Source organism: Epinephelus fuscoguttatus, linkage group LG1, assembly GCF_011397635.1.
Source record: "Epinephelus fuscoguttatus linkage group LG1, E.fuscoguttatus.final_Chr_v1".
Taxonomy (NCBI): domain Eukaryota; kingdom Metazoa; phylum Chordata; class Actinopteri; order Perciformes; family Serranidae; genus Epinephelus; species Epinephelus fuscoguttatus.
Window position 1 is genome coordinate 45856359 of NC_064752.1, and position 14104 is coordinate 45870462.

Genomic DNA, 14104 nt, shown 5'->3' on the forward strand with positions numbered 1-14104 from the left:
AACTATGTAGAACAAAATAAACAAACAAAACAAAATGAAAACAAAGCAAAAAAATAAAATAAATAACATTGGCACTTGTATATATGTTAAAGGCAGATGCAAAAAGGTGTGTTTTGAGTTTACTTTTGAAGGAATCGACTGTGTTGGCTTCACGGATTTGAATGGTAAGGCGGTTGCAGAGGAGAGGGGCTCGGATCTACCACCTGCTGATGATTTATTAATTTGGGGGTTGGTAGGAGACCAACATTATGGGATCGTGGAGGAGGCCTGATTGATAAACGTGGAGTAAGTAGAGATGACAAGTGGATGGTGCAAGTCCGTGTAATATTTTATAAGTTAAAAGCAGAATCTTGAAGTCCGATCTAGTGTGTACAGAGAGCCAGTGTAATGAAATGAGAACAGGGGTGATATGGTAAAATTTTCTGGTTCTGGTTAATATCCTGGCAGCACTATTCTGAACGAGTTGTAGTTTCCTAATGGTTGAATTTGGTAAGCCAGAGAAAAGTGTATTGAAATAATCTAATCGGGATGAGACAAAAGTGTGAACCAGTGTTTCTGCATTAGTCATGGAGAAAATGGGACGAATCTTGACAATATTACGTACGTATATTATGATCGATATTATATTTTTTCCAGGGGCTTTAATGCATTAACATAAAGACAGATTATTAGATCAGGGGCTTTTTGTTTCATTATTAGGCATATTCTTATTTTTGAAGAATTCATGTAGCCTATATATTTACATCCGAGCTATCAATAAAACATAAGGAGCTTAAGCTTTTGACACACAGGCCTGACAACACCACCGAGCAAAACAAAACAAAAAACCTCTGTAGCTACATGTGGCAAGTGTGTCAAAGTAAAGCACATCTTCGATAAAAAAAAATAAAAAAGAAAGGCAGAAAACTAATTATGAAATTCACAGGCAAGCAGTAAGCAAGACATTATGTGGGACATTTATTTTGTTATTGTGACAGAGGTACGGCTGTTATGAAGGTATCATAATCACTGGAATAGAAAGTTTGGTTTTGTTTGCATCTCTTCTTTCTAAGTAGGTAGTGGCATAACTAAATTAAAAGTTGAATGAATTTAGTTGGTTGAAAGAGTGAACCTCTAAAAAAGGAAAGGGAAAGAAAGCCTATTGTAAACAAACAAACAGACAAAACAAAACTAAGATGTAAATGTAAATATTTCTATAGCCTTTTTATTTTTGCAGCATAAATGAAACTGGCCTGACCTGACTTGACTCCATCTACGGCATAAATACAAAATGTTTATATGTTTTCTAAATGATACAAATCATTTAGGCATTGAGGCTTCCACTTAACCACATACATGTGAACTACACATTACTCCAAAACCCGTAAAGGTGGCATTCAGGCACATCAGCCACATAACATAGGAGCCTACACTGCTCCCGTGTGGAAATAATATTTATTGCACCAGTGGTGCTTCCACCAAGCCAGTGGTGGAAGAAGTATTCATAAACTCTTCCACTGAACATCCACTTGTGTGAATGCATCAAGTTTTGTCAGCACAATAACATAGAGTATGTAAGTAAGGACATCGTGCCATATCTTTGTATTGTTGATGCAGAAATATTTAGTATAATTTCGTAGTTGGTCGACGTAAACTAAAAAGTACAATATTTCACTCCGAATTGCGCGAAAAAAGACACATCATGGCAGCAGTTAATCCCAGCACAGTAAGGTCGTCGAATTAACAGTCTTTCCGCTGTACCTGAACGCAGCATATTGTGTGGCCCACCCTCCTAGTTTTCACTCCATATCCGCCATTTTGCTGTGGTTTTAGTACGGCAGCGACAGTCAACGAACCGGGACGAGGTCTTTCCTACATTTTACAACTTTTTAAAATATTTTTAAACCCGAAACTGGTAATAAACACCGTACACTTTGTTGACATAACATATTTGCTGTTATATTGTAGTGTTTAAATATGATAAATATCAGCACCACGATTGCGAAACCAGCCGCCTCACAACAAATAGCTAGCGTTAGCTAACGTTTACTGAACGCTAACGAGAAGGTCGCGAGGAATTGGTGGTTTAGGTAGGCCTCTGTTTGTAGCATAAGCTAAAACAATCCTAAACTTCCCTAGCACAATATCGCAAGTGGTAGCCAAGCTAACAAAAAGAAACAGCCGAAGCCAGGCTATTGAACTATCTAATTTTTTGCCGATCTCTATAACGTAACAATCATAGATATTTTGTTTTTATCTTTACGATTATAGTAGTGTCTTTCCATCACCGCCGGGAATCGGTCGTAGTTTGTTCCAGCTAGCTCTGGGCTACTTTTTAATATTCAACAGTAAGTATCTGATTGTTCTCTTGTCTGTCTTGGTTTTTAAGCTTTGACTACACATCTTGAACCAACACTGAAGGTGACCTGTGACGTATGTTATTTGCCGACTGGTTTAGCAGTCTCAGTCGTTTCTGTCCGTAATTTTACTTAAGATCTCACACTTCTGTTGCTCCAGGGAAAGTGTTTCTTTTACTTGCAATGCAAGTTAAAAACTTTCTGAATCCTTATTGTTATTCTGTTAATGTGTCTTCAGTGTAAGTGTTCTGTTGCTTCTGTAGACCATATTTTCCCGTTCCTTAAAATGGAAGCCAGTGTTGTTCTTCAGGCTGATCATCAGTGTCAAAGGAGGGCCTCCATGTCTTGGGGAAGTAAACAACCCAGGCCTGGACTCCTTAAAATTGCACAGTTAATTCTTTATTCTGGATTAGATACTTGAAATATGTAAACATGGGTAGATAATGTAGTGCAGTAACAGTGAGTCTGTCCACTGACATGGACTCCTGTTATAACGAAATTCCATTTTGCTTTGGAGTCCTTATTGAGAGCATATCTGTCTCAATGTACCCTGTGTGGAAATGTCCATCTGTCTCCTCTGTATTTGTGCACAACTGTCTCTCTGTTAATAACACCTTTTTCAGTTCCCTGGGGAGTGTTTTTGATTGATTTTGTAGGTTTTAAACCATCCTCTTGGCCCTTTGTGGGAATCCCTGGATAAGGATAGCTTGCCCCCCCCCCCTCATGAGCATACATTGCCAGAAGATTTTTTTTCCCCGCTTCAGCATTGGCTGAAAATCTCGACAGGCTTGAAAATCCTGGCAAATTTTTTTCTACTGCCACCACCCAAATCTCACCAAGTGTGCAAAATGTCCAAGTCCAAGAAGAAGCTGAGGATTTTTTCACCTACCATCCATCCCTTTTTTTGCCACATCAATCAAAGCAATTTTGGATCTATTTTTCTTTCCTGGCTGTTCATGTTCCCCTATTTCTTTCATTCATTTATTAATAAAAAATAATAAAAAAAAAAATCCCCAAAGGACTCTATTGAATCCACCACCAGTAATGTTTAGCAGTCTGGCGGAGATAAAGATGTCTCAGAAAAGAGATGTCATAGGAAGACGAGTGTCTCTGGGCGACCCACCCCCCTTTACCTCTTAACTCATGGATCAAGTGTTCCTTCAGGACTCCATACCACCCCGGAGACACCCTACCAGCAGTGCACTCAAGAGGGAGACAACTTCTCAGCCCCCTCAGGTAAAGGTGCCACCACGCTTAAAAAAAAGACAATTTTAAAATTTATATTTAATTCTCAGAAAAACATCACTGATTGGTCAACAGGTCACATCGTTTTCCTATCTGGTGTTGTGTGTTATCAAACATTTGTGGACATTTCTTAACAGCACCATGGTTGAATTGAGTTCAAATTTACACAAGGCTATTCAATTAGAAGTGCACTGCTGCCTTAAAATGACTGCGCTTTCCCTCTCTCCCTAGCCCCAGTTTTACACCTTGTAGTCATTGTTTTTACAAAAGACTTTTTCATTGATAGGTTATGTGAAACCTAAAATGTTAGGTTACTGATGATATTGTACCTAATTCTAGTAAGATTCCTTAATGTACAAGTTGGAGCAAGTTATTCTATTTTGTATGGAGAAATTACTGCATCTACTCTTCCTGGTATTAGTTTTACATGTGCAGACATGTTCGTGAATTGATGCAATAGAGGAGGATTTCTGTTTTTGATGTGTTGCTGTGTTATGTCCTGTTGGCCCTAAAGAGAACCAGCTGCTGGGTTTGAAGGTCGTAACCTCACCACCTCTGCCACTCCAGACGCATACCAGCATTACTATGACCAACAATGGAGATGACTGCTACTTCTTTTACTATTCCACCTGCACTAAAGTAAGCAAAGTTTCAGCACAAAGCTCTCATATGCTCACACATGGTGTAACCAGTTGACATGACTGGTGACCAGAAAGAAAAGTGGGGTTTAATTGTGTTTCATTTGTCATGCAGGGAGACAGCTGCCCATTCAGACACTGTGAAGCAGCTATGGGCAGTGAGACCGTCTGCAACCTCTGGCAGGAGGGACGCTGCTTCCGTGCTATCTGCAAGTTTCGCCACATGGAGATCACAGTAAGCAAGATTTAAATATAATTTTTCAACTGCAGAAGGCTCAGAAATATCTCCTTCAAGCTTTGCCCACTCGAGGCTGCGTGTGTCTTGATTGGCCATTAATGAAGGATAGAAAATGTCTCCTGTAAACCTGGGCCAGGAGCTCAACTCCTGCCCCTGGATCTGTTGGGAGGAACACTGAATGCATTATAAGGGCAATCACACAACAAGCCCGTCAGTATACTACACTACAATAAACACAGTCTGTAAAAGACTCCCATTAATATTTACTTACATAAGCAGTTGTTACTTAAAATGAGAATTTAAATGTCTGGTAAGCATCATTTGTTAATTATACCCCATTTCAACTGCATGGTAAGACATGGCTCAGTTTCAAACACTTTTATGATTTTTCATCGGCAAAATTAGTGGATAGTATCTGCCAAGTTTAGTCATCATACCATATGTCGATAGGAGAAATAATAACATAATCAGTGTGCAAGTATGAAAACAGGATTCAAGGATTCAAGTCAATAAATCCTCATACAGTTTTTTTTACCCTCTTTTGAATTCAGTTGTGCTGTTGCATATGTACGCAAAAGTTAAACAACAAGAGTTAAACTTATGTTTCATTGAAATAGAAAAAACGAAAGGAGATACCTTGTTATTGGGAGAACCAGCTGGCCGGCTGCCAGAAGCCACACTGTGCCTTCTTCCATGAAAGGCCCCGCTGCATTGATGGCGTCTTTGTCCCACCTGATAAAAGTAAGTGAACTTTTCTGAAGCAAACACACGTGAATTGAAATGAAGAGAGTTAAAGACAATTTCACACCCACATGTGAAAGACAGTAATGATAATCATTGCATGTCTACCAGGTCAAAGCAAGAATGAAGAACAGCCACATGAGGAACCAGCCCCCCCGCCACCTGCCCCTCTCCCCACTGCAGCCAATCCTCAGCTCAGGAGCGTCATCAAGACAGAAACTCAGGAGCCAGTACCCAGCCCCACCCACCCACCTGTGGTGATCAATCCAGCAGATGATGATGAGGATGAAGATGGTAAGAGGGATTTGATCTCAAAATTACTTCCTTTTTTAGTCCTCATCTCCCGACAGTATTTTTCCTGTGGTCTGTACCACTCACATGTCTTCTTGTTTCCAGATCAGTTCTCAGAGGAGGGAGATGTTGGCCCATCTCCAAGAAAACCCAAATCAGGTGAGACTGTGCTCAGAGACTATGGTTGCATTCACATGATTACTTTTTTGTTTAAAATCACTTAACTATTGCTGTGGTTACACCCAATGTCCACATTAATCTGCTGTTTGGAACCCCTAAACAGAGAACTTAAAAAAACCTGCCGACTGCGTTTTAGTAATTTTTAGTAATTTAGTAATTTTTTTTCTGGGGTTAAGTTTAGTCTAGATGGGCAAAAACAGAGACTTTTGGAAACAATGACGCAGACACCCACATTTGCTCTCTGATTGAGTTTTATCAGTCACATCATGTCAGTCCAAAACAGCAGAACTAGGCCTACATGCCATTTGTGATGGTAACCTTACTCCTTTCCCATTGTCATGGCTTCCACTGGCGATGGAAAATGCTCCCAGTATGGGTCAGATATGTTGCGGTATTTGCTTTGCAACAACTTCCAGTCTGTATTCTGCATCCTTGACAGCCTTATACTCATGTTACTTTCAGTAACAGTTCCACTTTATCGTCGGTACAAGCAAAGAAAACCATGGTCCTACTTTTTGCGATCTCCATGTATGTTCTGTAACTAAGCAACCAGCTGCAGAGTGGACCGCTTGCTTCCTGTTTACACCAGAAACGCATGCCCAATGTTTGTGAATGGTCATGTGATATGTGTTTTAAGACGTATTGGTATGGATTGAGATTATTTCTGAAACTGTGCTAAAATGCTTCTGTGTATGGAGATTGTTTTTGTTTTAAAACGTTTTAAAATGAAAACATTAGTGTGGATGTGGCTTAAATTTTGCAGACATAAGTGGGCATAATTTGCACCCAGAGCTGTACTACTGCCAAATCCTTTGTGACCTTTATGGAATGATGGTGTTTTTATGGTGTGTAATGTGTGTCTTGACAGATGACTCACTGAACTTTGGAGTAAGCACCCTGGAGGAGATCCGGCTGAGGAAGGCGCTAAAGGCCAGCATGAAGAGAGCTGGTTACCCCATCCAGAGTCCTGATACCTCGACCAATGGAGAGAAAGAAAACATCCAGTCATTATTTCGACCACCCCTCTACGAGGCGAGAGATGGTAAAGAAACAACAACAAAAAATAAGTTTGATTGAGATCCTACCTAAATACTAATTTCATCATGTATCTTATGGTGGAATATGATTTTAAGGAATTGTGTGGTGAATTTGCTCAACACGGACACATAAATACATTGTGTGATCAGCTTAAAGAAATACCAGAGCCTGCCTTGGGTCTTAATAAAAATAAATCCAGGCAGTGATTCGCTTAAGGCCTTACGCACTGAAATATACTGCTCATGGTTGCTTTGAAGCAGCGTCTTACTTGGCTCTGGCTCTCATGTGATGATGAAATGAAACATGGATTTTCCATGCTAAGATATCTGGTCTGGATACCCACCTTTTGAAAACTAAAAATAAATGTTTATATTTAACCGCAAAAAAAAAAAACAATTTAAATTAACTAATTGAACACTAACTGTTTGTTTCAATCCCAACGAGAAGTAAAATCATTATTACCCGGTTCTCAACCAGCATGGTCCTTCTTTTAACCTAGGTCCACTAGTGTTTGAAGAAACTGCAAGACCAAGAGGCAGTTTGGCTGAAAGACTGGGAAGGAAGATACCCACCACTGGTAAATTTTCACTCTTGTTAAACCTTATCAGCAAATTTAGTGCTAGTGCTAATAATGATTGTCTTAATTGTACCAATTAGAAGCTCATGACTTGTCCTTGCTGTAGATGTGATAAGTGGAGAAGGTTTTCCACTGAGGAGGGGTCTGGCTGGGCGTCTGGGCAGAGTTGTGGATGAGGACGATCCATTCATGCCCCCTCAGAAAGGTGAGCATTAGAACACTTTAAAAACTAGTTAATTATTATTCACTCAACATCACATGTAGCATTTTCCTCCAAATCATGCTGATAATAGTTGATCTTAAGGTGGTAAGAGCAACGATGTGACTATGATATGTGTCTAAAACAGGCTGTTGTTTTGATGGAGTTTATAATTTAAAAAGTCCAGAATGAAAAATGTGTCGTTAAAACCTCTTTCTTTTCTTTTGCTTTTACAGCCTTGAAGCCTATTAAAGACAGACTTGGATTGCCTAGGTCTGTTACACCCACTCCACCAGGCAAGTAATTGACATTGTCCATTATTTTGTCTGGAAAGATATTTATCACGCTCTTTGATTAAACACTGTTTATTGTTGTCAACTTTCCCAACAGCTGAGACCAACATGGAGTCAAAGAAAGCTCCTGAGCAGATTCGCATCAAAACTCTGGAGGAGATCAGACAGGAGAAGGCAGCAAAGTCTCAGCATCAGAGCCAGAAAGATGTTCCCACAGTCGTGGCTCCTGAAACAAACAACAAAACCCAAATCACAAAGGGTGCCAAGCGAGCCATCACCATCAAAGAGGTTTCCATTGATCATGTTAAGATGTTCTCGGAGATCCTTCATGCCAAGAAAAAAAGGCAGGAGGAGCAGGAACAAAAGCCCAGTGCTAAGAAGGCCAAGCACACTGTGGAGAAAGCTCCGGGCAAGGGAGAGTCTGACACAGCGGGTCCAGATCCTGCGGCTGCAAACATAGGGGAGGTTAAAGTAAAGACTCTGGAGGAGATTCGCAGAGAGAAGGCAGCAAAGATTCAGGCCCAGCAGGCCCTGGAGGCTGAAAACAAGAAGAGTTCTGATAATGAGGAGAACAGTGTTAAGAAGCCTCGCTTACTGCGCATCAAGAAACCTGCTTCCCAAAGTAAGACAGCACCTACATTTTTTCAGGGTTGTTCCCTGTGTGTTGACACAAGGAATGTATATAGAATTGTTGTTAATCCTGCTGTTGTAAATGTCATTCAAATTGAATTGATTTTCGGATCTTCATCTTACATGCCATGTTTGAAATTATTGAACTGCAGGCAACGTCACAGACGGAGGTAAGCCACAGAGGAGCACAGAGACGGAGAAGCCACTGAAAACTACTGAGGTACAGTCTGTAAGATACTATAGTACTGGCTGTGATTGCTTGTTATTCTGTTGACTCTGTGATGGTAATTGTCCTGTATCTTTCTAGACCAGTGCTGCCACCAGTAATAATGTCAAGGTCAAGACCTTTGAGGAGATCATGCGGGAGAAACGCCTTCGCAAACAGGAAATGGAGGAGCAGGCCATAGGCTCAGCTGAAGAAGAGCCTTCTGAGAAACAGACCAGCGGAGGAGCCCTTAAGAGGAAGGCTCCTACTAAAATCAGTCTTAGATGCCTGGGCTCGTCATCGCCTTCCTCCACCACTCTGGCCCATGACTCTACGCCTTCCACCCAAAAGCTTTCTGTTGGAAAACTGATCCCCCTCAAAACTAAGGCTGCTTCACCTCTGAACAGCACTACTTCTGGTACAAGAGGTGCTGCTGTTAGAGCTGTGACCTCAGTCCCTGTGAAGCTGTGCTCTTCTTCTCTGGATATTGAGCCAGAGTCTGACTCACAGAGCCCCAGCAGCTCCAGGGAGGTCCCAGACAAAAACACAAGGAATTCCATTGCACTGTCACCAGCCAAGCAGGCCAGAGCAGCTCCTCAGGTTCCTGGTGCAGAGGCCCTTACTTCTGATAAAACACTAAACAATAATCAGAAGAAATCCCCAGAACCCACTGCAGACACCAAAGGTATTGCACCTTTCACTGTCATACATACTTCATTTTGTCTACATGTGGCATAGTAAGTGACGTATCTTAAGACCAACATCGTGGATTCAAAGAGTTCTCATTTGACAGCTTTGATTCCTTTGTCCTTCCTCTCATCCTCCTAATCTCTCTCTCTCACATCCTCGCTGGGAGGAGCTAAGATGCGAGTGGGGGAAGAGAGGAGACACGGTAGCATTGCATAAAGTACCCCTTGTTATTGTTGGCTTACTGCATACACCTGATTTCTTAAATGTCATGTAAACATGAAACCCAGACCCTAGTAATTAGGGTAAAGGGTTTAAAGAAACCTGATTGTGTGGCCATGTATACACATAACTGGGCTTCAGACAGGGTTTGTCCAAAAGTGCATATGTGTCACAGATCCTCGACACAGGAAAGAAAGAAAGAAAAGGACAGAGTGCTCTGGCTTCATTGTTTCATTGTGTGTGCATTTGCTCATCATTAAAACTCTACTTCCTTTTTCAGTGAGGCCCAAGCTGAATGTGAAGCCTTCTGTCGTAAAGGTGAAACCAGGCCAGAAGAGGAAGGGAGCAGAGCGATCTGCCGTTGCTGCTGTTAAACCTCTGAACACCACTTCCACAGCACTGAACGAGCCACTGCAGGAGACAACACACACAGACAGACAGGTAGGTTGGTTGAGATGTTGGGCCAGTTATGGTGATCATATGTGCAAAGACCTTTTCGAATGTACTTATGGGGGCTTTCACATCGGGGACCAGGCAGCAGCCCTACTCAGGCACAGTAGGAATCAAACGTGCCTAATGTAGCATTTTTGTACACCTAGATTTGTGTAGTTTTTTGTATCTTTCACATTCTGTCTATGCATTTCCACTCAACATGTCCGTAACACAATGACACGTTTTGTTAAATTGATCAGTGTGCCCATTTACACTGTTGGTTTTAATATATCTCACTCATGTCTCGGGTCCCTTTTTTATATTCTGCCTACAGTTAATTGAATTTAATCTTATCCTAAATTCAAAGAAAGAATATGCAGATAAAGTATGAAGGGGAGTCTAATTAATCTAATGCTGTTATTGACCTCTTGTAACTTTTGTTCCATTGTCAGGAGTTTCCGTCATCCAGTGCTGAGGCTCAGCTGAGCTCTGCTGTTCCCCGTAGTCCCAGCACCCTGCTGGACTCAGGCTCTAGCTCCAGCCCACTGAGAGAGGAGCTGCAGACTGTCCCTGTCTTCAAACAGAGTCTGAGCCAAGAAGCCAAGCAGACTGTCAATGTTGCTGCAGCCAGAGAGGCCTGTACAGTCCCCCAAAGGTAAAGGTTCACAGAGAGCTTCACTTTCACTTCAACTTAATAACATGAAAACTCACTTCTTAGTAATGTCAGATATCACAAAGTAAATATCTGTAAGCAGTAAAGAAAGTAAAGAAAACGAACTGTATAAAGAAATGTTACAGGACACCACCAGTATTTCATCCCTTTTCAAGTGATGAGCAATCAGTCCAAACAGTGTTTCTTAAAGAATATGAACCATTCAGATAACAAATCAAAAATTTTGCTTGGGTTCGGCCCACTTGACCTGCTGCTGTGTTGTGCTATGGCCTATTCACATATGTGACAACAATGCCAGGCTCCGCCCCATTGACTGTGTGCACAGTGCTGTGCTGTGGGTGCGGCCGGGCTCGGGTCGGGTTCGGTCAGAAAAAATGTAATACAGTGGTAGGGGAATCACTTAAATAAACATTTGGGCAAAATTTCCCCTAACCCTAACAAGTAATTGATATCGGTTCATGTTGCCATTTGTAAGGTAGCATAAATACACGACGCTCCTATTGCAAAGAATTAAAAAATTATGCTAACCTCAGAAAAAATACGCTTTGGCTGACACAGCCCCTAATACAGCATTGTCAGTTACTAAATTAATAACAAGCCTCTCTGTGCATTCCAGCTCAGTCCTGAAGTCTCCCACCCAGCCCAAGTCACGGAGACTGAGCGTAGCTGCGTCCCGCTCTACCTCCACCTCCGCTGTGGATGAATTTGAGGAGCTGATCAGCGAGTTCACCGACGACCATCTGGAGGGAGACGTTGACCCTGGCATTGGAGAGGATGACCTGCTGCAGGAACTGTCAGAGATGATTGACAGCTAAGGGCTCCATCAAGCACAATCAACTCCCCGCCCCAATGTCTCATCCACAGCCTTGTCTTGTTTACAAGAAGTGAAGACCATCACCCACTAACTATCATGGAGCGTTTAAAAAAAGACATTTTAAAATCATTTCTTAAACTTTAGGTTCACATTTGTTTTTCTTCTCTCCTTTTTCATTTCCTTGCCCATATGATCATCTGCTCAGCCCAAGGGTTATTTTGCAGGGCTCTGATTTTTTTCCACCTCTGTTCCTGATCTTAATCAAACTTTTCATGTTCTGAAAAGAGAAAATGAAAAAAAGCTTTGGTGCTGAGAGATATTGTTAAGAAACCCATCAGTTTGTCAGGAAGACATTAAAACTTGGGAATGATGAATGTGTTATTTTAGAGAGAAGTCATATCTGTATACTGTGTATGCAAAGGGAAGAGCAAGCTGAGTAGAGGAATAATGAATACTGCTGCACTTGTAGTAGCCTGCCCCCCAACTACTTGTTCAAGTTCAATGTTTTTGTTTTTATATGAGTGGATAATACTGGTGTTGCCCAGCTTGTTCCCAGATTATCACATTTAAATGTGTCAATTTTAATTTAATGATCAACAAAGCTCAGGTTAGAGCAGAAGAGGAAGCTAGAAACTTCATCAGTCATGTTACTGTTGGGATGGTTTTACCCATCAGGTGTATGTGGTTTGTAGATTTTCCACTCAGATGTTATGGAGTGCACCCTCTGCCAGTGGCTGTTCTTGAGTGTTTTTATAATGTCTGACTGAACTGTTCATGTTAAATTTTTTCTAAACTTTTTTTTTTTTTTTTTTTTTAAATCAGTGGATATCTTTTGAAACAACTAGTCTGAGATGAACATGTAAGTGCTCTCTGGGCTTTGTTAGCGAACACCTCAGGGACTGTTTGTATGTTCTGAAAAACTATATTTTAATTCAACGACGTCTTTAGTTGTCTTCTTCTCTTTGTGTTACTATTGGTTTATCAGTGCAATCTGAGCAAAGATCAACCTGTTTTGGTCTTAATATGTGTTTGCTCTGTCCTGACCCTTTCCCACATGCTTAATCTGCAAAGTGACTTGTAAATATTACTGTATAAATAAAAGGTGCTTTTAATGACCAGCTGGATCAATAATTGACTTATGATTTAATTGGCATCCAGGCAGTATTCATGCAAGGTTTGGGGATCAATATCAGATTTAGGTGTTGTTAAAAGAAAGGAATGTAAACAATTAACTTATTTTTCTTCAACCTAGCTTTTAACAAACATCACAGTTTATGAATATTTATTTCACACAAAAAAATGCAATGAGCAGGGTGTCTGCAAGTCCTTAGAATAGTCCTTCAGATGTCTTCAATTTTACAAACATCAGGCCTTAAAAGTCATTTGTCTTAATTTGATTTTGTAAGGTCTCAATTGCCACGGACATTCTTGTAATTGCATTCATCTTAAGGTATTTTTGTCAAAATTGTTGAAGGTATTCTTTGTGAAAGTCCACATTTCAAAATTTTAAACTTAATACTCCACCTTATAGACTTTTTACATTGTTCTTTAACTTACCTCCCAACAGCCTACCTACCATATTCCTACCTCCCACGGGACCATAACTACTGAACTTCTTATCGTCTCAAATTTGTTTAAAAATCACCTTGGAGAGGTCTTGAAATGAATGTAAGTGTGTGATAGCTGTAGACACCTCTACAAAGTAAATGAGATTACACCCCATGACATAAAAGTGATGGACAAAATATTAGAAATACCTCTTTGTATGTGATTCAACAGCATCACAAACCACAGCCTCCAAAATGACTATAAAGTTAAACACCCCTTGAAAACAGTTTCAACAAACCTGAATATTATGAACCTCATGAAGGAGGATTCATTACAGGTTAATCTGAATGAGTTTTAGCCAGGTGTACATAATAAACTGGTTGCCAAATGTGTATTTGTGGGGGTACAATTCCAGCAAATTCTTATTCCAGTAAAAAAAAGAGAGACACATTTAAGGGAACACTTAATGGTCACAGTGTGAGTTAAACTTCAGGGATATCAATCTGTCCATTTAGGAAGCACAAGTAATTGTGAATCAATTTCACCTGCTTTAGTGCAAATCAAAGTGCCAACAGGTGCAATGGAGACGCAAAAGCAAGACAGCTCCCAAAAAGGGAACGGTTTTGCATGTGGTGGCCTGACAGTTGCTCTCTCCTTATCCTTCCTGACTGATTCTTCTCTAGTTTGTGTTCTGCTAGTGTCCTTGTCACTACTGGTAGCACCAGGCGGTACCTGCAGCCCAATCAGGTTGCACAGGTAGTCCAGCTCCTCCAGGATGGCACATCCATATGTGCGGTCGCAAGAGGGTTTGCTGTGTCTCCCAGCACAGTCTCAAGAGCATGGAGGAGAAACCAGGAGACAGGCTGTTACACGAGGAGGGCTGGACAGGGCCGTAGAAGGGCATCAACCCAGCAGCAGGATCGGTATCTGCTCCTTTGTGTGGGGAGGAACAGGAGGAGCACTGCCAGAACCCTACAAAATGACCTCCAGCAGGCTACTGGTGCATGTCTCTGACCAAACTGTCAGAAACAGACTCCATGAGGGTGGCATGAGGGCCCGACGTCTTCTAGGGGGACCTGTGCTCACAGCCCGGCACCAAGCAGCTTGATTGGCATTC

The 14104-nt window shown here is 41.2% G+C and overlaps 1 protein-coding gene across 4 annotated transcripts; it reads left to right on the forward strand.

Moving 5' to 3' along the window:
* The first annotated feature begins 1777 nt into the window (after nt 1-1777).
* On the forward strand, nt 1778-12557 carry zc3h11a (zinc finger CCCH-type containing 11A). Of its 4 annotated transcripts, XM_049570952.1 has the most exons (18): nt 1791-1894; nt 2251-2327; nt 3501-3572; nt 4096-4220; nt 4335-4454; nt 5075-5198; nt 5310-5492; nt 5595-5648; nt 6538-6711; nt 7207-7284; nt 7391-7489; nt 7720-7779; nt 7874-8398; nt 8559-8626; nt 8714-9296; nt 9801-9961; nt 10405-10607; nt 11242-12557. In XM_049570952.1, the coding sequence occupies exons 4-18, from the start codon at nt 4167-4169 to the stop codon at nt 11438-11440; spliced, it is 2685 nt and encodes an 894-aa protein (XP_049426909.1). In that variant the 5' UTR covers nt 1791-1894; nt 2251-2327; nt 3501-3572; nt 4096-4166; the 3' UTR covers nt 11441-12557. The 4 variants fall into 4 exon arrangements, with proteins under 4 accessions (XP_049426901.1, XP_049426892.1, XP_049426919.1 ...); XM_049570944.1 differs by having other exon boundaries at nt 1778-2327; XM_049570962.1 differs by lacking the exon at nt 2251-2327 and having other exon boundaries at nt 1788-1894.
* The last annotated feature ends 1547 nt before the right edge of the window (nt 12558-14104 follow it).